This window comes from Phallusia mammillata, chromosome 2, assembly GCF_965637545.1.
Source record: "Phallusia mammillata chromosome 2, kaPhaMamm4.hap1.1, whole genome shotgun sequence".
Lineage (NCBI taxonomy): Eukaryota > Metazoa > Chordata > Ascidiacea > Phlebobranchia > Ascidiidae > Phallusia > Phallusia mammillata.
In genome coordinates, this window is record NC_137253.1 from 8236847 (window position 1) to 8263997 (window position 27151).

General features: G+C 36.7%; 3 protein-coding genes across 3 annotated transcripts; 2 read left to right on the top strand and 1 right to left on the bottom strand.

The window, feature by feature from the left end:
• Window positions 1-3183: 3183 nt before the first annotated feature.
• On the top strand, window positions 3184-7861 carry LOC145214714 (uncharacterized). Its single transcript, XM_080083299.1, has 6 exons — window positions 3184-3381; window positions 3838-3937; window positions 4485-4672; window positions 5187-5294; window positions 5950-6150; window positions 6600-7861. Exons 1-6 carry the CDS (start codon window positions 3309-3311, stop codon window positions 7373-7375), a joined length of 1446 nt encoding a protein of 481 aa, XP_079939425.1. The 5' UTR covers window positions 3184-3308; the 3' UTR covers window positions 7376-7861.
• A 3513-nt stretch (window positions 7862-11374) lies between these two features.
• Window positions 11375-17428, top strand: LOC145215099 (protein unc-93 homolog A-like). The gene is made up of 7 exons (XM_080083753.1): window positions 11375-11551; window positions 11819-12000; window positions 12922-13461; window positions 13870-14037; window positions 14539-14773; window positions 15239-15406; window positions 16025-17428. Exons 2-7 carry the CDS (start codon window positions 11857-11859, stop codon window positions 16231-16233), a joined length of 1464 nt encoding a protein of 487 aa, XP_079939879.1. The 5' UTR covers window positions 11375-11551; window positions 11819-11856; the 3' UTR covers window positions 16234-17428.
• A 3193-nt stretch (window positions 17429-20621) lies between these two features.
• On the bottom strand, window positions 20622-25239 carry LOC145212912 (putative aldolase class 2 protein RP493). The gene is made up of 6 exons (XM_080081157.1): window positions 25130-25239; window positions 24829-24941; window positions 23479-23646; window positions 22677-22817; window positions 22132-22241; window positions 20622-21360 (listed from the first exon to the last, which is right to left on the bottom strand). Exons 1-6 carry the CDS (start codon window positions 25237-25239, stop codon window positions 21211-21213), a joined length of 792 nt encoding a protein of 263 aa, XP_079937283.1. The 3' UTR covers window positions 20622-21210.
• Window positions 25240-27151: the final 1912 nt, after the last annotated feature.

Sequence of the window (27151 nt, forward strand, 5' to 3'; positions counted from 1 at the left end):
CCCGCCGAAATCACCAAAGCGTTGCAACTCGCCTCGTGCCCTCTCTTCGTAATAACACACCGGCGCTGCCGCAGTAATAAATAGGCATCTATCCAGGCTAATAGGTGCTTTCTGGTGAACAGCGAAATAAATACACGTTATTGTACAAATCGTGATCGTGATGTATGTTGATCAATCTATACCAGTGAATCGTATAAATGACAAATCTAAGCATTCGTTTTGTTTGCTGATTAATTTCCTAGAATTACTCACAGCGTAAGACTATTTGACGTTTGTCCACGTAGCATTTAACAACTGATTCATCAAAACACATTCACTGTACAAATAAAAAAACATAACTAGGCCATTTTCAAACATCTCAATATCTAGCCTGGCTTAACACGCATTAGATTAGTGGATGTACTTAATACAGCACCTGGCGTACAAAAACATCCTACAAGGTTTAATCTGTCTGGGCTTAACTAATTGCAGTACATCCACTTAATTTCTGCCAGTCATTTCCCACAACTAACAGGCTCTGCCACGCGTGTGCCAGCTTTAAATGTGATGGGTTGTCGCGTCACAAAAGCACGCTTGACGAAACAATGCCGGTAACAAGGTACAATTAACAATAAATTTCCGTTTTAAATAAATTCGTTAAACAAGACACAATGTGCGTTAAAAAAGTTCGAAACTTTACACACTGTTATACGAACTTTTTCGGGCTAGCTAATGTTTCTTTTAAATGACAAAACTATTGACTAAACACCAATAATTTTGTTCTTACATTTATTGTGCACTGTACCTTAAACGGGGCGTGATCTTACGGCGAGACGTGATTGGCTTGATTGTTAGCCGGGGCAATGCGACCTAAAGTAACCCCGCTGTGAATAGACTATTGAGCATTTACGTTGCTGCGTTCAACACATCCATCTGCTATGACCTCTGCTGCCAATAGAGTTACTAAATCTGCACCAGTAAACTATATTGAAAAAAATTGCAATTCGACAAATTTTGTTGCGAAACGACCAGCAACCTGCGAATGTAAACTGATAAATAATGCAACATATTTCAAAAGACCATGTCACAACACAATGCCTAATTTAGTAGACCCTTTTCTTGAACATAGCTCATGGCCTTGTAAAGCATGGAAAAAATGTATCTAAGCCCTTCTTAAATCTTTTAATCTATTTTATCACATAAATGCAATGCATGATGGAACATAGTACCTGCAATCAACCATTCGTGGGAACTTACTAGCTCGCAATTATATAGCATTACAAATTGTATTTACATTAATACAAAGAATAGAAAATATTTTAATCTTACAGTTGTAAAAACAGTGTTAACCCTATTTCCCTTTTTAGAAAAACTTCGTTACCACAAAGATTAACTGAAAGATAAAAACGAAATCCTTTAGCGCAGTAGGTGAATAAGTATTTCTGCTTTATTACAACCTGTGCATAACATTGTCACTGTATCATACTAAAATGAGACAATTGCAGTATTCCGCTGTATATAAAGCGGGTTGTTACGTCACACATACCGTAGCCTTCTTGCTATTCTGTGCCTTTACAACGGGGACCGTACATAATACACACACATGAAACAGGAAGATTGCATTCAATGCGGTGACAAAGCTCTGACCTAGGACTGATGGCTTTTTTCAACATTCAATCGCCTTTTAAAGCGACGGTGTATGTTCAAAACTGAAAGTTCACAATAGCAGACGTTCGGGAAAAAACAATCACCATTGTTAGCACACAATGGTGCTGTGTTTGTTTCGTTGTATTGTATAACTGTAAAGCCAATCCATTAATTTTGTTGGTGTTATGTTAATAGTACAAATATGGACAGGCAGGCTATTTTAAGCACCCTTAACGTTTCATCCATCTAGCACTAAATGGACGTCTTTAAAGCAGTAATTTCAAAATGTCTTTTTTACACGAGTTGACAATATTGTTCGCGTTGCATCTAAGTCCAGAGAATATGTTCCTTTACCGCTTATTTTAGAAGATATGCAACACTAAAAAGCTACGTCTTATTTGTTGTGTCATAAAACCTAAAAAAGCAAATAAAAGTAAGTATGTCACGCAGGGATATATAATGCATAATCTATTGTTAATTGTATTATTTTGACTTCACTCATGTTAGCTGAAGTACACTTGCGCACGACCTAATAGGCCTTCGCATACCTCAGTTTCAAAACCACTGCTTTACAGCATTCTAACGATCTGGTATGACTAGGCAATTCTGTCGTGCAGTTATTTGAGGTAAAAGCAAATTTGGTCTAACGTGACTTTTACAAATTTCCAAACAAAAACAGAATGTGTTGAACTGAGCAACCATAAAACAAGCTGAAAATTACGGATTTTTAACAAATGTTCATGGCTTAACTGTCGTATAATTCGTACATTTTACACAGATCAACAGCATCGTCTAGCGGTATTTTTAAGTGCTAAACGAACAAGAGTTGTAAAAAGGTCTGAAACTGAAGACCGAACCGAAATTTATTTTTATGCCCTTGACAACTGTTTTATCGGTAAAGCATCTGTTTTGCCACAGAAAATAAAATGTTTGTGTCATAAACAAAGTATTTTATCCTATTAAATTTTACTGTATCAATCCAGCGAACGTTAGTCAACTATATTTACATACGAAATTATCAATTTCCATTTGAAAAGGAGCAATTTGTCGCCTAATTCAATCGAAAGGTCGATGGACCAGTGATTATACCAGTTTGTGACGTCACACTGCCTCAGGCTCTGAACAAATGAGTTGTTCTTTTTCGATGGAAGAAAGAATTTGTTCTGGGCACAGACAGACAGTAAGATTACTCAGTTTTGATGGATTTAAAACTGGATATTCAAGCTTTTGTAATTGTGTAGACACATCCCTAAGATTTTGTTGACAGTTTTGAAAATAAGTTTTAACCATCCATTAAGTTCAGATTTGTGATTTACTTTCTTTTGATTTGTGTAAAAAGGCAGTTTCATTAGGTTATTCGAAAAAAAATTCTTATGAAAACATATGGAATTATTATTATAACTGATAATTTTGATTGATTTATTGTTTATAAATCTAACACCACGTGAAATATACAATTAACTAATATTAATATTTAATAGGTTATCATATTTGTATGCCGAAAGACAATGTTTTTTCAGCAATATATTGTACGATATAAAAAGAGGATTTAACATATTTAAAACATACAGGAATTCACCGAAATGATAACATCGCATGTCGAAAAGTAGAAAATGTAATGGACTTTACTTGCCTATTAAAGATTATGTAATCCTAAACTACGTACCGAACCTGACATCAAAATGCATCAAACAAAGGATTTTATGAAACTTCTTCTTTCTTTGACTGTGTTACAAATTGTGTCGACATCAAGAAGTAAGTGTTCACCACAGTATTGTATCAAGTGGTGAGACGGGTGATAATGTTACACAGTCGTAAGCTTGTTATGTTAATGCCAGGGTTTTAAGTAATGCCCCTAGTTGTTTATAAGAAAATTAAAACCCAACATAGCAAGTATTTAGGCCTAGTACTTTAAACCTTTGGATTCAAGCCACAACCCAACCAAAACCCGCAAAAAGTAATTAAAAAAGAGTTTTAAACATCCTTTGTACTTTTTTGCAGTCTGCTAAGGGGTTGACACGACCTATTAGTGTTTTAAATCTCCCTATGTTTTTATACGTGTTATCTTCAAAGGTCGGGTACATGCTAAACGAATTTGACAGATTTATCAAGTAGAAAAGAACGTACACTTGTTGTTTTTTCAAATATGTCAAATTATTTTGGTACTGATGGTTCTCCCACTGGCACGGTTATTGTTCGTTCTTGTTGCAGCTTGTACGCATGACAATCTGAAAGCAACAGATCGTTGGCAAATTATAAAGAGTCCGGATTTTCCCAAACCGTTTCCAGCTCAGACACAATGTTCTTGGAGGTAATCACAGCAAAGTTATTAGATTCTCTAATTCTTCGGTTTGCTGGGGCGTAAATCAATGCACACATATGCGTCTTGAGGTTATGTGCAAAGGAGGTTATAAAACACAATAATGACACCCTGCAATAAAGACATATATCACGAAGGATTAGAAATGTAGTCAAGTATTACCTATGTTAGGTTAAGGGCTATACTCTAAAATACACAATCCACGTAAACTACAACTGGCAAGTTGTATATGCAAATGCCAGGCACGCAAACTATACCAACGATCTACTTTAGAAAATGCAACCTTCTCTATTATTTCAATTTACCTTACTATGAGTATTTTGCTTTTTTTGAGAAGATTGCAAGAAGTCTGGATGATAACGGATTTATAGTGACTAGAACAGATTGCGTTGGCATGACGTTTGATCATTCCGTTGATTGGGAATTTTATTCGAATAGGTTTCGTAAATAAAATGGTTTTAATAATACATTCAAGTTATGGATTGCTTAGATTGTGTATTTACAGTAGACTCTTTGTTAGTGACACTTTTTTATTTAGGATTACTACCACGGCTGGTTCTCGGATAAAACTTCAGTTTTCCGGTTTTAACCTTGCGTTTCCAGACAACAAGGGCCGTTGCACCCGTCAGTGGCTCAACATACAGTTCAGAGAAAAAGTGGCCGACGCTCCTCCCAAATTTTTTACGCTTTGTGGCAGAGACAGCCCTGGAACCATTGTGTCTCCAGGTACATAAGTTGTGTTGTAATTAAGCATGCATTGGATTTTATTACCTCTTGTTTAGTGTATTAACGAGATAATGCATGTAAGCTGCAGACAGTCACCAACTGCACTGATGAGACATTATAGGTCGAAACAGTGTGGCCTGTATGCAGCTTATCATTTATTGGCTTGATGGTTATAGTGTATGTAGTTTTTCGTATGTCCACCTTGTTTAAATTTACTTTGCTGCGTCTCGCTGGGCGCGTTCTTCAAATTTTAAAATATTGTCCTGGAGTGAATAATGTATTTTTTAACGATCAGTTTCAACTGTATCATTATAAAAGCATAAAGTCATTACATAATAAGTAAGCTGCAGACAATGCACACTATTTGTAAATTTTCAATAGTGCAGCTGGTAACCAGGTAATAACCGCATAGAACTATAGACTATAGAGTTTATAGACAGCAATGCAATAATTTGTTTTATCCTTTAAAAAGTGGAAACTAATAAGCTTTTAAATGGAGACTTCTCGTTTATAGGAAGTATTCTAATGTTGAATCTCCATTCGGGCTCGGATTCCATAGGTTCCAAGTATTTGGGCTTCCAGGCGAGTTACTCTATTACCACTGAGTCTGCTGTTCTCCCAGGTAAGGCTACTCAACAGATCGAACTGCATCTGCAAATACGTATTGCAGTGCGTCTACTTGTCGATACCTGCGCATTGCTCTGCAGTACCTAACTGCTTGGACATGTTTCTTTATAGAATTTAAATAGAATTGTAGGCGACCCATTTATTTATATATTTACGGTCAATAACCGGAAAGCCCGACCAACTCACAAGTTTGTATAGCCTATATGCTAGTTTTTATTATACGCTGGAGGCTTGTAGACTGCAAACAAAAAAATAAACTTTTGCATTAGGACAATGCTTCTTAACTCGCTTCAGGTAATGGACCACCAGTTCAGTTAAATGACATTCTGGAGCAGTTCATTGTAAAGTAAGGATAAAAAAACATCCACAACAAGCATATTGGTAAAATTGTTTCTTTAATACAGAATTTCTGAGAGTAATATCACACAACAGCTAACAAGAAATGGCGAATAGCTTGGATAAGTTGTTTACGTACTGAATATCCCATCAAATACATGCAACTATTCGCAGTTTAATAGCAAATATATTCAAAGTCCTGCGGACCACCCAAAAAGCCATTATGGGCCACAAATACCACTACTTTAGGACAACATGAATAAAACTGTGACAGTGTGTATATTCTAAATACGTATCCGTGACGTTATCCACAGGAGAAGCTGCAGCTCCTCAGCAAACCAAAAAACCTGTCCAACCGACTCAAAGACGAAAACCTTTGACGCAAAACGAACGGATAGAGTTGATGAACAGGCGCCGAAACCAGGGTTTAGACGTCATCGACAACCCTGTGTTTGATACAAACGGAAATCCAGTGGATTCTTACAAAAAGAAGTCAACGAGAGCTACTATTAAACGTAAGGTGTAAGGTTTTTCTTGATTTCCTTGATTTTTGTGAATGGTCCGACAAATGACATGCGCTTTTGCTGGTCATAAATTTGTCCATGTAAGCCTTTAAGATCCTTTTAAATGTGTTACCAGCGTCCACGTTGTGTAGCTGATGTACAGCCAAAAATATTCATACTTCTAAGCCTACAGAACACCGGGTTAGGAACCTCCTGCTTGTTTGGCCAGATGTGACTCTTTTGATGACTGTGTCAGAAAAATCTTAGTTGCATTTCTTTACGCAATAAATAACTCATAATTCTGCTAAAATCATAAAAATAGAGAGTTAAAATAATCTTCCTTTGCGTAATACATACGTTTTGTCACCTCTTTCTAGAAACCTCAGTTTCAATCGTGGGCATTGTGATGTATCCCTGACTTATTTAATTGGCTTTAAATTGATGTTTGTTAAATTTTTCAGCTGTGACGCAATACGTACCCCATTATGTGCCCCCGAAACGTGTCAAGACAATATCGAATGAGATGAAAGCTGTTATTATCGTCATAAGCATCATTGTCGTGGCGTTCGTGCTCCTTCTAGTGGCCAGAAAACTGAATTTAGTTGATCGGATCAGAAAAATGCATCAGAGGAGGAAAGAGGCCGCGGCGAACGCAAGAAATAACAGACACGTGAACACGGTTTCGAATGGAAGAATAATGGCCATTGAAGAGAGATTAGGTGGCAAGGACAGAAAAACAAAGACTAAAAAGAATAAGTCCTCACCTGAAAAGCGAAAGAGACCAAAGTCTGATTCCGCTGTGGAAGTTAACGCTGTCAAGAAGAAGAAAAAGCGAAGAAAAAAAGTGGAGAATGAAACAGAAAACACTGAGGTATCTAAGAAGCGCAAAAGAAAGAAAACTGATGACAAATCGCAAGCGGAACAGAAAGTAAAGCAACGCAGGCCTAAAATCCTTGACAGTGAAGTTAAGGTGCCTGCTAAGCCTAAAAAGCGACGAGAAGAATCGAATGTTAAACATTCATCCAGTGAAGGCCGGCGTAACACGCGAACTGCCATTGCATACACCGATGAAAATACTCGAGCGAAAAGGCGCCGACAGCGGCCACCAGAGTACGATGACTTGTACCCAAAGAGGGCACCGAGAGCCAGACACCACGAACGTTACCCATCCAGTTCATCTTCGCCTGGTTATTTTTCTGACTCACCATCCGAGGACAATTACCCACGTAGGCGATGACGTATTTTGAGCTATGGATTCTGGAATTCATCAGAAACGATACTAATTGCGTAATTGCTTATTTGTCACTTTGGCATGTTTGAAATGCCAATAACTTGTATAAGGTAACACAATAGTTCCGTCTGCATAAATTGACCAATATCTTATCTTGAGCAAATTTGAGATGATTTGAAAAAGAAATTATGTGCATGGTATATGTATTTTATAGAACCTACGTACATTTCAACTTATTGCTTGGTATTTTGAACTCGAATCAGCTCTTCTCAATCTAACATAAATCTGTACGATGCTCTGTTGAACGCATAACTCGGAGATTTCATAATGTATATAAAATGTCCATTGTGCCATTCTGAGTAATGTCAAGGTACGGACAATAAGGCGGTATTTCAACCCATTATACATTTTTCCACCTGCCTGTTGTTCGCCATTTTAGTGTTGCTTATCAGTTCGTAGCGCTCAATCCAAAATAGAAAGTTTTCGACCGCCTGGGGACTTACATCTAAAAGGGGTTGTTGCGATGAGAAATTACCCTTTAGCCATCAACACGGCTTTGGTAAAACCCTCCGTAAAGCCCCACAAGAGCAAATATAGATCAATCGGGTTTTCAGTTCATTACCAATATCAATTCATCATTATGATGAAAGACAATATCTTCCAACAAATCCCATCATAATAGCTAGTTTTAATTCCAGCAACATAAGTCCCACATATAAGGTTTGGTGGGTTACATTTTATCACAACACAAGTATTAACTTCTGGATGTTGTGAGTTAGTTTCGACGGTTTTCTGGATTCAAACCGAAACCCGGATGCAAATATGTAATTTGAATTCAATTCCGGTTGAATGAATAGGAAAGTACTTCTGGGCACACTTTAAGTTCGTTGATACAATTCAAGGGCAATACTTTAAATACGTTTTAGTGCCTTATATTTAAAAGAGGGTAAAGCGTTTTAAAATTACAGATTGTTTTATAAAATACCGCAAAACGTCTGATTTACAGGCCAGGATAGTAAGTTGGCCCAAAGCCCGATGCAAATAAGGTTTTATTGAAACTTGTAAAGTCTACGGGCAGCACGGCAATTATATTTATCAAGGGAAAACACAAATGTGGTCGAATAAGCAGTCAGGCCCGAATCAAGTCCGTTATATTCAAATTTAAGCCCTAACCCATCTCGACTTACAACTCTGCCGTGGACCCATTTTTTGTTGTTTGGCGAAATAGGTTGATTCGAAATGCATAAACCGCCTAATCACAATAAAGACTCCTTTTGTGCCCGCGAGCCTCAGGTTGGGAATGCGTAAATGAGGATGTGTAAGTCAGAGAGTTTAATGACAAGATAAAAAAAGCATTTTGAAGCTAACTACATATATGAAAATACACAAACCCAAAATAGGTAAAGCAAGATATTGCTGATTGTTTAAAATGTTAAAAATTCGTTCACTATTGACAGTTTCAAGCCTACCCGAAACCCACTTTGGACATGCTTGCATTAGTTGCATTTGCTCCAGAAACTATTAGCAGTGAATTTCAAATGAAAAACCTAAACAAAAGATTATCATATGTAGACACTTTCCTATATCGGAACTTTTAGTTCTATGTATCTTAACAAGGCTTACCGTTACGGGAAGTTTCCCACATAGCATAAGCCATAAGATACGGCACAGTAGACTGTTGACTTAGGCAGGTCAAAAAACAGACCTGGGATTTCCAAGCATACGTCAGAAGGAAAAAAGGGACCTCACATTGTGTATATATATTGGCTGTCACATCTGCGTTGAGGGTTATTCTAAACTTCCATCACAGGCTATAGGCTGATCTTGATTATCACACATGTATTGTTTTCAAGTGTTTAATCTAGCGGGAATTTCCCTGTTGAATGGTCACGGTCGATTTAGCACTGACCGTGGTTCGTTTGCAGCATGTTATGGTTTTGAGTCCAACTTGGTCATGCGTCTTGTTTTTAGTTAGGAATGAGCTTTAAGTTTGAGATCATGCGTACAGTTTGTGAATTTAGATTTAACAGCACTTGCTGTTAGAAACCACATAGACTAACGTAGTGTAGTAACTGTTTTCAGCATTATTAAGCAAAGCTTGGTTACTTTTAGTTAGTGGGGATATTTTTAGTAGGTGATACAACTATTAAAACTTGTGCTAATTTATGGTGCAACAAGATTTTTGATAAGACGTTAGGTTGCAGATAAAAACCTTCGTTTTTAAACGACAAAAGGGTCTATTTAAACTGTCGTTTATTAACTATTGCTTACAATATAACAGTAACTCAAATGGCACATTGAAAACACCTACATAGCCTAGTTAGAAGGGGTTGGTACCAGGAAATTTGTAGTTAACATGTTGTTACACGTGCTAGGTGAGCTTTTAACGATTTTGAACATATGTTTGAACCAAATATAAATAGGTACTACTGTTCCAAACCGATGTCAAAATTCATATCATCGGTTTTAAATTCATATCATCGGTCGACATTTTTATACCACTAACCAGTAACGTTTTATTGTTATACTTGGACAGTTTATTCGAAGAACCCTTTCATAAATTAATTTTAAAATTGACAATATGGTGGTGGCAAATAGTTTATCGTGTGAGAAGCCAAGAAGCGACCGTTCACTTCGAAGATCAGTTGTGAAAAAATTTGCCATTTTCATGTCCGGCATTTTTCTCACTTTCGGCGCCTATACTACTTTGCTCTATCTCCAGTCAAGCGTGAACATTGAAGATGGTGTTGGTGCGCAAGAAATATTTATTGTTGTTCTTGTTGTAGCAAATAAATTTGCTGATACTAATAAATGACGTGGTTTGATTGGCTATTAATTTATTTTATTTTGCAACAACTTACACCTAAAAACTATTTTTTAATTAAAGTTAAAGTTACGTTGTAAAAATTTGGCAAGTGATCTTAAAAATAAAGTAGTTTTTTACTGATTAATTTTCTTTTATCACATAATAGTAATAAAAATGCCATTTTTTGTAATACTTAATCTTGTTACGGCTATTTACCTCATATCATTAGCTCCATGAAAACCCTTTAAAAAGTGTATTTATACCCTCAATTACGTCACAGCCGTATTCTTAACCATGTGTTACGTAGGTGCGGCGTCGTCAACTGCGATCTACTGTACGTCAGCGGTGTTCGGTGTTATTTTCACACCGATTTTGTTGAAGGCCTTCGGCACCAAGACCACCCTGATCATGTGTCACGTGACCTATCTCGTCTACATCGCGGTGAACTTCTATCCGAGTAAGTGAAGCGGAACGAGCGTTGTTTTGTTGGTAATCGTTTTTTGGAGGGTGGGTGGGGGAAGGTTTGGATGAAAAACGTTTTGCAAAGTTCAGTAGGAGTGGTCGATTTTATCATACATTATGTATAATGTTTAAATTAAAACACTTAAAAACTCGATTGTGACATGTTATTTTGAAGGAATTTATTTCAAACCCAGCTTTTTTACACAAAACACGTTTACAATATATCTTTCCGGCAAGTATTTTCTTTAAATCTACAATGTCAGAATATCATGGTGACGTTATACTGCGTATTAGTTACGTCAAAACAACACAAATAAAACTAATTTGGAGTTGTTCTAAGAAGGGCAACAACCACTAAATCAGGCTTATGTGACTTAAACAGATTTAGATTTTCGCTATAAATCAAAAATGTATTTTTGACAGTACAACCGGATTATATGGTTAATCCCTTCTTAATTTATATCTAATTTTGCCATAAAACGCCGTAAGCCTATGGTTGCAATTAAGCCAAATACCAAAGTTTACCTTTAATTGCACATGAATTTGCCAAACAAGTTTCTCTTGACACGAAAGTGTATCATTGAGTTTTGCGTCACTGGTTTGGGGTTAGCGCCTGTAAACCAACTGAATCACGCATTGCGACCAAGTTTCCCTAAGAGTAATCAAGCAATCAACGCGCGGCGCCGTTTTTTGTGTTTCACGCGTGTGGTCACAGTGATTTGTCACAACCCATTCTTACCAACTTGAATAGATTGCTGTATGTCAGTTTCTGTAGGTTTAAAAGTGACAGGTGCATTTTAATAGGAAACAGAAACATTTTTAACTATATTTTCTCAATTAATTTGTTTTTGCGTATTATTTCATGAGACAATCAAATTCTTTGCACTGTATGACGCTCTAACCTAAAAACAACAGTAAGTCAAAAGAGATTTTGTTTGTAAAGGACGATTTTCCAAACATTTTTAGCATTTGGATGCAAATTTATTGTTTGTTTGCCACAATGACTAGAAACTGAACTAACTTCACCAGACAGTCTTCAATATTTTTTTGCACATAGGTTTGACACTAAAAAAACAAAGGCAAATCAAAGGAGATATTGTTTGTAAAGGACGATTTTAAAACAAAAATTGCAGTATTTAAGTGCAATTTTTCAACTATGTTTTACCATCTACCTTAAACAGGGGCGTACACCCTTATTCCTGGTGGGGTGATTGTGGGAATGGGGGAAGCTACAATGTGGCCATCAATGATGCTTTTCACGGTTCATTACGCGAAGCGGTTTGCCCGTTACGGCGGGAAAGAACAGGACTTCTACGTCACTGAGTTTATCGGCTATTTTTTCTTTGTCTTTCAACTTTGTCAAGTGAGTAAACTTGGGCTAATTTTTTTTGCGCTATTTATATTAGAATGTTTATTGAATGCTAGTTAGCTAAACAAAGCTGGAAAGTTATTGCTATGTGACTGACATACATCTGTCGCCAATAAAATATAATTACAAGATTTAAAAAAAAAACATTCAAAAAGTATCATTTGAAATGACATTCTAATAGAAACCTATAGTAAAAATGTATTTTTATTCCTTGAAAACAAAACCTTTTCCGTTACGTTTACGTTTTATTTTACCAACAACTTTGCATGTTACATTTGAAAACTCAAATCTTTCCCAAAACGATTTTAAATGGAAAGTTTAATAGGCAACATTAATTTAAAAAGGCATTTTTGTGTAATTTCAAAGAACTTGCTGTTGTTTACCCCGGCCTATGACGTCATGTTTACTCTGCAAACAAAAAGTTGCGACAATGTTTGCAAAATTTATTTTATCCACCGGAGTCTTTGTCGGACATTAATTGCGGTCTTCGCTTTCAGTTTGTTACACGATATTCAGACCAAAGTTTTTGGACAACGTCTGACAAACACTCACTATTAGAATTATTGGCTGCATAAATATTCCTTTTGGTAAATTACTACGTTTTCTATTCAGTAATTTTCCGTTGGTTACGTTGTTTTTGCTAAAGATTTGATTTTTAGTTGTATAACTTAAAATCAAGTTTTCTCAAATGCTGCAAAAAGTTTGTTGGTAACAAAAACATACTAAAACTAAAAGTGGACCACAAAGCAAGATATGTATAGGCATAGTTTGTCATCGGTTTTTTAACGACAGATTTTTGTCTTCTGTTTGTATACAAGGGCTAATCCCTTAAGAATGTATTCATCTTTCATGTTTGTATACAATGCATATTAAAATTAAATTTGGTCCATATAAACTCAGACATATTTTTCACAGGTGTTCGGAAACCTGATCAGCTATGCTATTCTATTTGCCGGAAAGGATCCAATTTCAACCAACACCACACTTGACTCGAACACCACCGATGCCACGCCTCCTGCCCCGCCCCCTGGTCTAATCGTTTGCGGACCAAACGATTGTCAAGACCCGAATATCACTGCTTTGAACATCGCACAATACGTTCCAGCAGCCGAAACCACACTGTATATTGTATACGGGGTCATGGGCAGCATGGTGCTTTTGGCCATAGCGATTCATGTCTTTCTAGTGCGCAGAATCAATCCCGATTTGGAAATCAAGGAGTCCAAACTCACTGGGGTTGAAAATAAGGCTTTAGATGTGGCCGAGGTGCAATCAAATGGGGTTGTGGCTTCGGTTTTTGATGTTGTACCAACTTATGAGATACAACCAGCGGACAAAGCGATTCAAGAGGGCGGGGTGATAGAAAATGGCGGCGTATATGATGACGACTTTGACGTAGCCAGTACTATTTTTACGGAAGCGGAGAGAGACCTTGAAAAGGCTGATGACGATAAAGTAAGCAATTATTTGAAACTGGTTTTATTAATAGACATGTGATGTGAATTAACATTAGACACTTTATTGCCAAACCATTTCTTGCATACATTTTTCTTTGTTCAGTGGTTCCCAGCCCAAAAAGGTGTCTGTAAAATTTTTAAAAGATATCCAAGTTTTTAAATGGGTTTCACTGTGCGGTGAGGGCCACAAGTTTGATACATTTAATAAAAGAGTCCACAACTACAAAATGTTTGGTAACCACTGGATTTTTTGAATGTCAATGTTTTCAGCTGTGTTTTGTATTGTTCCTTTCGCATTTTTTTAATCAGAGTGGTTTTGCTTGTTTACAAACTGATTTTGTGTATGCAGTAATGCTAAGTTTGCAACTATTAAACTGGCCCTTACTCAAATATCTATTTAATACAGGGTTACTTGGAATTTGCTTTTTCCATCATAAAAGCTACAATCCTTCATTTGTTCAACCCACGGCAGCTCCTCATAATTCCATTTGCTTTGTACAGTGGAATTTACTCTTCATTTGTGTTTGCTGAGCTCACTCGTGCCTTTGCTTCATGCATTCTAGGTGTCGACCAGGTACAAAATTACTTCTTTTTCAAAACTTCTTTTCGACGAAGTATATTATAACGAGCCACAGACTCAGTAGAACTGTTGTTATAGTCATAAATATATTGTGTACTTGTACTGTAAAAGCAAATTCAAAGCAAAATAGATACAAAAACTATTAGAACTTATTCGATTGTCACAAACTGGTCGTATTGTGATAAACTGGATAAATTGTTAGGATGGATGCGTTATAAGATTATTTGGCAACGATTTTTATTTTATTTTTGTCGCGGAGAGTGTATAGAATCTATACTATATTATAGATAGAAACGCTATAAATAGCTACATTTATATCAAAGAGAACGGAGTAATATATTCTAAGCTTCGCTATCAGTTTACTTAAAACCTATTAAAATACATAGAATTGCAACGAAATGGTTCGTAAAAGGGCACTGGTTGAAACCTATAGGACTGCTTATAACCACGAAATAAATACAGTAACCAAATTAACCATCTTTGTATTTTTTTTAGGTTGGCCTTTGCATGGCGATATTTTGTTCAATCAACGCATTTGTTTCCTTCTTCATTGGCAAAATTTCAAGTCGTATTGGCCGAAATATTCCACTCTGCTTCGCTCTGTGCGTTGATATTGCAAACTACATGTGGTGTCTATTCTGGGTTCCAACTGAATCAACCACTTGGCTTGTATATGTTTTGTTCTTCTCATTTGGTATCACAGATGGCATTTGGAACCCACTTGTAAATGGTAAGTACAAGCAAAAACTGCTCCAAGAATAAAATGCAATCCAAAAGTTAATACTCATACTCTTGTAGTTGTAAATATTGAAGTCTCAATTATTTTCGATTGTAAGAGTGTAGTATTTATTCTCGACATAACTAAGCTTGGAATATCTACTTTCCGGAAGAATTTACCTTGAAACATCCTATAAACCTACAAAGGGTGCGCAGAACATAAAAATGATACTACCAGAGAGCTATAGTACATAAGGAATCCATTCTACAGTGTTTTAAACAACGTTGTACTATAGCAGTACTTTCAAAAGCTGTTGTCACCAATAGACAAACTACAATATCCCGGATTCAATATGTACTTGCGCTGTGGTAGTTTTTGCTCTTGATCGAGTCATCTTTTTAGTCTGTGCCGGGGTTCTATTAATAAACAACCGGGTTTGCAACGAAAATTAACACAATATTCGTATTTTGTTTATAGATATGCACGCTTCTTACTTTCAATCAAACCAGGAAACTGCGTTCACAGTGTGGAACTTGTTCGTTTTGTCCGGATTTGCGATCCAATTTGGTTGGAGCACCAGTTTGTGTGTCCGTTACAAAATCTACATCCAAATCGGACTTGTTTGTGCCTCAATGGTTTGTTACGGTACGTTGACATACGTTGTTTCGCTAGATTGAGAAATGATAGTTTAATTTGCTACCTTATGCATTTCATCCTAAAATCGTATCGTAAGCATTGATTTGCATTTATTTGGATGTGATATAATAAACTTCGGCACATTTCACTGCGGCTTTCGTGTATGACGCAATGTAATTTGAATCAATTACGTTTTTTCGTTGGCGCTATAAGACCACATGCAAAAACGGCCAAGATTGATTAGAGGCGCAATCGGTTTCTGGGTTCTCGGTTCTAAGCTTGTCTCGGCTATTTTTTTTTCTGAGCAATAAACTTGAGCGGTATTGTTCCAACCCAGTGGAATGGAAATGTTTCCTAATCAAGATATAACGGAGTTAAAATGAGACGGACTCATTGCGAGCATAACGCTGACAGGCCCTACCCGCTCACCGAGGATCGAAATAAAAAAAACACTCCATATTGTTTCTATGTTTATTGCTGTAGGGAATACAGCAAGCAAGTCTTAAATTGATACTATGAAGTTTTTTAATGAAACAAGTATTTTTTGTCAGCAGCCACCTAACAAGTTACGAAGGACATTTTGTTCTTAAAAAATGCGAGCTAAATCTTAACGTCTCCTTTACACAGGCATCGCCGAATTCGTATTAAAACCGAAACTTCCCGAAAAATTCGACGGCAATTCCCCTAACGCCGACAAAACGTCAGAGATCAGCGGAAAATCGAGCGACAGTGGAATCGGAAATGACGCACAGATCCCTGACCCTTTCTATCACAATGACGTCATGGCGGTTAATACGGACCCAGAGGGGACGACAGATCGATCAACACCACTTTGAAAGCAGTTGTATTTTTTTTCACACGTTACATATTTTGTTGCATTGTTTTGTTTTAGAAGTTCCGTTTTGTGTGCTTGTAGCGGCTGGATTCGAATATACTGCGAATTGACAAAACCAGCAAACTACAACAAAAATTACGAAACTTTAAAAACACTTGGTAGATAGGTAACAAAAAATAATACTAAGACTGTTTCCATTTGTACAATGTTACACCTTTGACACAGCTCAACCTCTGTGTAAGTGTTGGTTAACGAACAAAAGTATATATTATTCTATGACATTTAACGTTCCATCATTGTAGTACACGTCACACCATGTTCTGAAATGTGCCCAGTTGATAAATGATAAACAACAAGACTAGCTAATGTAGCTTAAGGTGAACTTTTGATCCTATATACTTGCCAAGTACTCTTCATTCCAAGAAACAAGTGGTTCTTTTTGTTTACAAATACGAACAAATTCAAAAATTCCAGTTGCTATTTACAATATCATTCGTTTGTTTTCACTTTCTTCACCACATTGTTCCTTACCAGCTCTACAACTAACATTTATGCATCTATTGCTTGCACATATAACCTATGCTTCAAGTACTAAAACGGATCATTGCACTGTTTGTATGATTTTTGTTGTGTCAAATATTTTAAAATATTTTCCTTTACGACACCTCGGTTGCAAGACTATTTTCAATTTACACAAGTCAGTCTGCAAAATGGCCTTTCATGTAGTTCCTGTTTGAAAACACTTGTAAAAAATTGTTTTAAAAACTTGAATAAAAATGGATTCTTTGTTTTGCCAAGATGACCCAATATCCAATTTAAACAAGGTAATTTACCTTGCAAGTTTTTAGGTTTTATTCTTCTCTTGTCATCTGCTGTGAATTGTGGGAGCAAACACTTCGTGTTACTTCCACCCAAAATAATGTTAAATTTAATCAAGTGTCATCGACTCATGGAATTAAAAAAATGCTTTAGGGTGCATTACCTGCAAATACAATCATATACTACTGCGTGTTTAATCCACAGATGATGAAAATGTAACGAACAACCATACCAGCCGTTTCTCCATCTAACTGTTTTTTGATAATAATTATCATTACTTTGAAACTAAAGACTGAGAGTTATTGTCTCAAAGTCAACATTGTTCATAAAGTACCCAAAATATATTATTGGCAAAAATTTTGGTTTTGGCGTTTTATCACATTATTGTTTCTTGTTACCCCAGTTATAGATTTGTAGATCAGGCTCTGACCTGGTTTTGTTTGCACAAACAGACTTCATTCGTGTCTGACTTTATAATCGGCATCATTTCTGCCGCGATTTCACCAAATTCTGGGCCCAGTTTTGACTTGGTATGTAAAAAAATCGTATTTAGGGCTTAAATTTTGGGGTACAAGCCCGCTTACAACTCTGCTCCGAGTCCATAAAGAGTTTTACGCAAGACAGCGACTACTCAAGGCATTAAGAATGTTACAATCTCGTCTTTTTTCAATCGTGTTTGGTTATTGTTTCAAAATTAGTCAGGGCTCTGAATGGGTTGGAAAACATAATACCAGTACGTAAGATTTGTTTCATAGATACTTGACAAATTATTTAATGTACTTGTATTTAAAAAAAAATGACTTACATATTGTTAAAAGCTATATTAGTAACCTTTATACTTTCCGAATGTTATAACTAGTATATATATTTCTTGGAATCTTTGCAAAATAAATAACGGGATTTTCGTTGATGTAGAAAAAAACAAGCTTCATTAGTCAACACTGGAAGCAAACAAGTTTTCGCTCCAAATAAAAGTCTGAGGGCGTCCGAAATAAAAAATTTCCAGGACCCTCAGTTTCGATCGAAAATAAACTGCATCAACAGGGCAAGTGAAATCCCCAGCATTCTTGAACCAAACCAAACAGCCATGAACAAACAAAACAGGCACAGGAAATCCTCAGTTTTGACCTTGAAATACGCACACATCCATCAAAATTGAGTATCAGCCAATGAGAAGTGAGCTCTTGGGCACGTAACAATCATCACTTCTGCAGTGTTTGTGCCTACTGACGTGCGATTTGGTTTCGTCTTGGTCTTATCCACCCCCGCAAAGGGGTTATGGTGATTGACCTGATCGTTGAAACTGCGCGCAACGCCATAGGGGTGTTTTTGTACGCTCTGGTTTAGCTGTGTTGTTTAGGGTTCCGATATTTTTACTTTAAGGGTGATTTCCATGTAGCGAGGTGTTATACGTTTATAATTTTCTCATTACTACTGTATTTTTGCCCTTCCTGATTAATCTGTTGGGATTCACAACATTTTGTTAAAATGCTCCCTTTACTATGGCCCGCCTTACAAGGCGGTTTCGATTAAGCTATAGTTTCGATTACGTGTTTGGGTTGTTGCGACTTACGACTTTACGCAAAAACTTTCCATAGAACTTTATATACCGGTTAAAAGTAGGTATACATGGTACTGACGCAACACAATCAAAAATTTTGTAAGTAAATAACATGTGGTACAAGATTTTTGTAACCTACGATAAAGGTGTTTTATAAAATAATTAAACAGTATCTTTCCATCACATATTACGGTGGTTGAAATTAGTGGAATGTTGAAACTTAGTTTCGCGAAATTGTTGGACGAAGAAATTGGGCAATACAAATGTTTGTAGGGAAGTAGTCCTCTGAAATAATATAGACCAACATTTCCTTGAAAACGTGTAATAAATGTGTAAATTCTTACTCCGCTTTAAAACTTTACCTAGTACAACAAACATTTACTTTATTCCCAACTGAACAAATTTACTTCATGTCGGAAATAACCTTTGAGCAAGGTTTGTAGGCAATCTAGAAATTCGAAAGCCTTGCGCCACCAATTGAAAGCATTGGCCTATGGTTGACCGCAATTAACCCTTACACAAAACACTAATGTTACACCCGATGTTGACTTATACGTTATAAAATTTGACGATTTATTTCCATCCCAAACACAGACATTTTACGAGGTCTAGTCAGGCTATACCCTAGAAAAGTCAACGCAAAATTCGGTGAAGGGACGACGCTAACATTTCTTAGTATTGAAAGGGTGTTGTATAAAGTTTTAATGTGGAAAACACCGAAGCGCTCGCCCACGTAGCTTTGGAAAATTCCCAATAACTACGCATTCAATTCTTCGGTTTACCACGGGGACGTTAGCGAACAAAGGGCTTGGCTGTTTACCCTTCGCATTTCAAGTGTTTATCACCAGCATTTCAATTTCTAGAATTAGGTTGCACCGTTGGTTTGACATTACCTGTGAAGGTGCTTTTGACCTCTATTAATGTATTGGAAAACTTTCCAATCTATTTCCGTTTTGTTTGGCATTCTGTGAACATTTAAAAAGTTGTTTTATTTCTGACTTGATGATGTACTATAAGTTTGCTTTGTTACATTTTAAAGCGCCTCTTCGTAAGGTACAATGTCAAGTTTTGCTAAGCTTATTTTTGTAAAGCTTCCAGCAACACTCTTTTTACAAACTTTGTTTAGATGCAATCAGTTGTCGCTAAAATGTTTAGTTATTCCCTAAAAGCGTAAATGCCTCACCTTGGCAGTAATTCATTAATCGACTTTGCATGATATGCAAACAGACACACTTTGCCATTATGTCGACTTTCAAAGGTGTGAACATCAATTCAGAACTGCATCTTATTTTGTATTGAATGTTTCGTTTTAAGTAGTTTTTAAACACGCCACTATTAAATATATTAGCCTAATAAACCACCTAGGCCAGGGGTCGGCAACCTTTTAGGCGACGCGTGCCAATTTACTTGTTATTTCCATGTGTTAATGACCTCGCGTGCCAACGTTTTTCCAAATAATACTGGTTCGTGCCAACAAATATTAAAAATAAAGAGAAACACAGAGTATTTTGTGCATGTAAGGTTGAATTTTAAGACAATGGCATAATAAAAAAACCGGTTGGCGTGCCATGAAGTAGCACCTCGCGTGCCAACCTATTGGTACGCGTGCCAGGGGTTGCCGACATCTGACCTATAGGCTATATGAACACTGGTAACGTTTTTGAAAAGTCAGTTTATAATATAACGTATAGGTATGTTGCCATGATTGCCATATTTATAAGATTTGTCCTTATTTTGAACGATAGTGTCTTAGAAAATTTATTATCCTTATTTCAAAGGAATATCCTTGTTATGTCTTATTTTTAACAACTACCTGGAACAAACTTAGTGAAATAGCAGTCAAATCACTAATACAGAGAAAGTAAACCAAGATCGTGAGATGCACGAAACATTTTCTACGAACAAGGAGTTGCTGGATCAAATTGTTTTTGGCAAAATATATAGCGTATGATATGTCATGGCTTGCATAAATGCAAAGATTTGTTTTAAAACGTTGTTTAGTTTTGTAAGTGGGCTTTTTTACCCACATAAAATACGTTTAAACCGTTGGTTGTTTTTTGACAGTTTATTAAACCTTTTGTACAAAGCAAGCGTAAAATATAAACATGACATTCTGCATTCATTTCTGTGAGGGCACGACACACAATGTAGTAAAATACTAAAAACAGAAGCTCACAAATAAGCTTACAACGAGAATGACGATTAGCAAATGCACAGAACAACACTGTATAATAATATGGTACACGGCGAATATATATATATGTTACGTCACGGTTCTACAGGCACAGGTATTAACATGTGCTTATGGCCAAAGAAAAAAAACTGGAAAAATAATTTGTTATTTTTTTAGAATTGAGCCCATTAAACGCCTTTGATTTTGTTATATTATTTGGCAGCTTATTTATACTGTGGAGTGAACGGTAAAAAAAAAGTATTTTTCCGTTTCCGTTTTAGAACTCTAATTACAAAACGGTCCAAAATTATGCAACAAAGTGAAAAACAAAAGAAAACAAAAAATAATAAAGCATAACAGTACATAAGGAATTGACTGGTCTTCAAACAAGACACAAAAACTAATGTAAGAGTAAAACGAAGCAACTACGACGTGCAGGAGGGCATGAGATTGTCAAAAGCTTCGAGGTGCATTTGTGCATGATCTGAATATGCTTCCTCGAGTAAACCGTTAAAGCGTTCGCATCTGGCTTGAGAGATTTCCTTCAGCTTTGCACCAGTTGTCATTGCTGTGATCTGCAGATTAAGAAATATTTGCTTTGAGAAAAATGGCAGTTTTTCTGAAATGTTTTTTGGAGCTAGATCAGTTGTAAGCGGGTCCTTAATTCGAGCCCGAACCTGGGCCGGACCAGGGCACGAACTCGTTATGGAGAAACCCGTGTAGGCCCGAAAGTTTGATTGACACTCCTTTAATAAAGAATACATATACAATGGACAATAACAGACAATCGCCTGAACTAGACTTTTTCGGACTGTTGGGCATTAGGTTATGTCCTGCAACTACCTATTTACCAGGACCGAAGCCGACCCGTTAAGTCAGGACCGACTTACAGCTCTAAACTAGATACAAAAACGAACATTAAACAACAACATGAACAAATTCGCACGAAACAGTGTTTTCTGTTTTAGAACGTATTGATTGGTCCAGTTTAAAGTTAGCGTCGAAGTCTGTAAATTTACTTCACTGGTTGCGGCTAATGAGCCTCAATAACAATTGGATACAGAATAAACAGCTGTTAAAGCTTAACTTTACTCACTCCTGTTGTCCAAATTAGTTTGTCCAGCAAACAAAAAACTTGTCGAGTCGCAAACACTGACCACATAAGGCAAATATTGACAATTGGCGAGATATAATGTGGTCGTTAAATTTCAACGCGATTACTCACTTCCAAACTGGCATTAACGTTAAAGTAAATACGAAATTTGTTTATGATAGGACCCAGTGAGAACATGTGTAAAGGTTGTAAATGTATATTGTAAGTATATGAAATAGACATTTCGGCTTACTTGGGTTCGGCATGCCTGTTCCAGTGCCACCATCAGGTCAAATGACTTTGCCACTGAACCGCCAATGGTCATTACACCGTGGTTGCCCATCATTAGGATACGGTTGTTGTCTAAGAAAACAATACAATGTTTTAAATATTGTTTTGTAAAATAATACATTTGTAAGTAAACCTTGCTTACTGTATATTGAAATTTAAACAATTGTTCTGGGTTACGTGGATTACATTAAAAGAAAACCAGTCACATGCCATTAATTAAAATCCAGCGCTTTTGGTTTTGAATTAAAAATTAATACGAGAATAGTGAATTTGCAAAAATACAAATATCATTTTAGTACGCATTTTAGCAAGATAGACATTTCTTTCCGAAAAACTCAATATTCAATGGCAAACCATCAAATCGTGCGGTAAAACAGACAAAAATATTTTACGGTGATATAAAACTTAGTAGCCTTAAACATTTTACAAGTACACAGAAAAAAACAGGACCCTAAGTCACTAAAAGGTTGATAAGCTCAAGGTAAATAACACATCAATTCTACTCACCTCCTAGTTTGTCGAACCAACGGTCAAATTCACGACCATAATCTTTGCTGGCATCACTGAAGCCTCGATCGTACGAAATCTCGTTAATGATTTCTATGCAGCTCACGCTAATGCATCTGACTTCAAAATCCTCCAGACAACCTGTTGAGTATAGATTCAACTGTTTCCTAACGAATTTTGAATGTGTGCACAATAATTTTGAAAAAAAGGTGATTTTCCAAGCAACCTTGAATTGCAGTTATATTGCGTGGGGTTTTGAGCGGACTTTCTAGGACATTGTGCGTTTGATTAATTTTAGGACTATTGTATTGAATGTTTAACTTAGATTTAGTAAAGCTGTTTCGTGGAAATGGCTGGAATTCATTGTGATGGAACCGTAAATAAAGAGAGAAAATCGTGTCGTTTGGCGTGTTTGTAATGGTTTACGCAACCACTCTTTTACCATGTTTTCTCCACATACCAAAAATTACTAGTTTAATTTTGATGATTTTCATTCGTATTGGATTTAACAGTTGACCTTTCACCTTTATGTTATAACCGCTAAACTGTCTCACAAACCTTAAACAATTTAAATATCGGCATAATAAGAGACGTAACATTGCAACAAGTCATTCAGTGTTATTTATCCCGATGAAGGCGACCTGTATATGACGTCGAAACGTCGGTATCAAATACGATGGCCAGAAAGAGCTCTATATTTGATTCCAAAAAGTCGCAATACTTTTTTACATTGCTAGTTACCAACACGACTTTGTATACAACAGTATTTTAAAGCAAGATAAATCATCACAACGACACTTACATAGGGTAGTTGCGTATGTCGGGTGACAATGAAAAACCGCGGTACATTCTGGCCGTCTCCGATAAGTTGTAAGATGCAGTCCAATGTCGGTTTTGGTAAGATGAGCTTTGCCCTCGACCACTTTTCCCGTCTCTGTGTCGATGGCCACCAAACATTCTGCTGTCACGTCTAAACGATGTAAGAATGTAATGTAGTGCTCGGCAACCGTTTTTGCACTGCGGACCGTTTTTGAAACTAAAATTTTATCGCGGACCGGTCTTCAAAAAACTTCAAATATTTGGCAATAAAAACGCTTAAATTAGTTTATCACCCCCCGGGTACATGGGCAAAATGCTTCACAGCATTTAACCTGAAAAAGGTATACGGCCCGGTAACGAACTGCTGGCGGACAGGTACCGGGCCGCGGACCGGCGGTTGCCGACCTCTGTTTTAATCGACGCCTGCCAAACTTGTGATGTCCATGTGGTAATGACTTTGCGTGCCAACGTTTTTTGAGTAATAATGGTTTGTACCACTTGGTATCAATAGTAAACAGAAAGCATACAGTTTGTGCGTATAGGCTGGATTTGAATGAGCAAAAAGCGAAAAAATGCAACCTTGTCACGCGTGCCAGGGATTACATACTCCTGTTGTAACATATTTTGCTAGGAAGCTTTATCATAAGTGTTTGAATATCGGCTGAGTTACCAAAATTTTGTAGTGCTTAGTGTTAAATATGAAACTCACATCTTGTTCATGTGATAAATATTAATTGCTGGTTAAACAAGTGATTATAAAAGTATAGTGCGCGGGCCAAGCGATCAAGGTAAACCACACGACAAATTTTATTTGCCCCCATTCATGCTGCTTTACTTAAATTCGAAATAGGCTATATTTACCAGGTTTCAATTCTTCTCGTTGTTTGTACGTGTGTTTATTGCTATGGGCGCTACATAAGAGTCGGTTAGGGTAATTGGGTTTACGCATTCAAAAACTTATTTGATCGTAAAACATTTTTGAAAGCACTGGGTTAAGCAATTAACAACTATCACATAGACCTGAAGTTGATAGGCATTTCATATTTGTTTGCCCGCTAACACTAACGTTACAACTTGTGGTGAGACTGTTAGCTTGTGAAATTTACTACCTTCCTTGCGCGACCAATTATTTTAACAGCGTTGTAAACTTTTCGCAATTGATCTTTACGCGAGAATTCGCATTTGATCGTTTAATTAAGACTAATGCTTTTAAACAGACACGCTAATAGCAAAACTAGTTGTTGTCCTAGTTAGTGCATATGTGTTTTATATTCCAATCTGAATGAATAAAACACACATGCTGTAACACAAGAATGTACAAAACACTGCTTACCTTTCCACAGTACCCCGTAAGGCACAAGCAAAATCACATTTCCATTTCCTTCTCTTGCGCGAGCCAATGCAGAAACATGATTAAAGATTCCGTCGTTTACACCTATTCTGTACCTAAACGTTGTAATTGTTTACATAAGTTCAATCTTTGCAACAAGTTACAAACCCAATAAAAAATTGGTATTCTAAAAAAACTGTCAACTGACCACTGCCGGCATTTTACAAACTCTAAACAAAACCAAGCACTATTAAGCAATTAAATCTATGTAGACTTATTGGCTTACACACAAACTAAATCTTACCAGTCGAGAGCGCGACAGGCTTGCGCGAGTTCTTTCCGCACTGTCGCATTGTCTTTTATCTTCGGTGCGTTGAAGAGTTTGATGCTACTTGGTTCTGAGCCGGGTGCCATAGCAGTGTTTGAAAAACGTTATTTTACTGTTTACAATAAACCTTCTAAGATTTTAGACTTTATCTGCAAAGTCAAAGTGGATATTGATTATGACAATTATATTTTTCTATGTGGTCGGTAACAGTGATACGTGTTTTGTATACATTTTGGTCATTACTCAAGCAGTCGTTAGCAATAAAATAGACTTACAAAACAATAGATCATACGTTATTTAACCCCACTGCAACACTGACGACATCACTAAGCATCAAAAAGTTTGATAATTTTGGCATGATAGCATTTATAATAAACAGATCATTAAGCGACTGTTTAGTGGTATGAAGCAAACACTTCGAAGTTTAAAAAACAGTACATTTTTTAAGAAGCGTCAGAAACCAGTTTTTCAATAAAGTAGATTTTTAAATGCGTAGTATATATCAAGTAAAATAACACCGTTAGTACTCGACAAGAAAACCTAGTGAGTATTAATGCGTTGTACTCGTTTTTGTAACCTAATAGAGTTAACGCAACTCGCCACACGATTATGTGTATATAGATTTTTGTGACTTAACGCAACTCGCCACACGATAAAAGAGTCGTATTTTGCATTGTACATTGCTTTAAATGTGGTACACACTCAGCGAGTAACATTATAGGGTACTCTTTTTACCAACCATCATTATCGACTAATTTTTGCATCAATGTTAAACCGCAATGTCCAAAACTCATGTTAACAGATAAACCGGATATATTCAAATAACCGTATACCACATTATAACATTCACACCTCCGGTAAAATCGAATATGTCTCACCAAGCACGGCGTTGCTCGGTGTGTAGTCTGACAAAGACACCTCCATTTATACTGATCGAGGCGAATTTCGACAGAGTTTAGGGGGCGGGTTTTTCCTTGGTTCTTTTCTGGCTCTTTCTCACTTGAAACCGGCCCTAATTTTTGACGTCAGTCCCACGCGAAATCACGTGTCGAGCAACTACCAATCACAGCCCGCTAAATAAATTTGGTTATTTTAGAGTTACCGCTGGATCGATTGGGAAAAAAGTCAAACCACCCTACCTATTGCACATCGAGGTCACGTACGAAAACATTCGTGGTGATTTTTCACATTAAATCAAATTAGTAGTCGTCAGTAACAAAAAAACGTTGAATGCATAACACAGTATTAAAGTACAGTTGTACATTTTGCGTGAGAAAGCTTCTGGTAATTGACGTTTAAACTTTTAACACTCCGTAACAAAAAGTTGTGTGGATTTATAAAAGCTAGCGTAAAGCGTTGTAGGCCTATTGCATACATGGCCCATGAAACGAGCGTTAAACAAAAACCCTTGTGAGAGTCTTTAAAGTTGAAGAACCGCGTTATTAGGCTTTGTAAAACAATGTTTTATAATTTACGATCACGCCTCGTGACATAAAGTTACGACCCCCTTTCGCGGCGTCGTCTTTTCAAGGGATTTTCCTATTTTCGAGTTGATTTGCCTGTGAGTCACAAACTTGCGACAGTCGTTTGCACAATGTTAAGCAATCGCTGTTGTTTTCCACCTGGTTGTACTAAGAATTTGTTACATCGTCGTCGGAACCTACAGTTGGCGTCAGTTTGTCAATAAAACCTACCTGGCAGCTTTTTTAAGAATTTGAAAAAAGAATTCGAAGAATAGATTCCACCACACTGCTTTACCCACCAGGTTCTTTCCAAACGCCAAACTATTCATTTTTATCTTAGTAAGGCGGTTTTACTGACGTTTTTATTTAAGACTACCTCGTTGATAATCACTAAAGCTAAAAACAATCCAAATGTTTTTCAAAATAAATTATATCGTAAAAACTTTACATAACATATGTGTCGGTCATGGAGGAGCTTTCGATTGTACACAATAAAGTTGTCAGTTCGAACACCACAGCAAGTTCGTATTTCAAA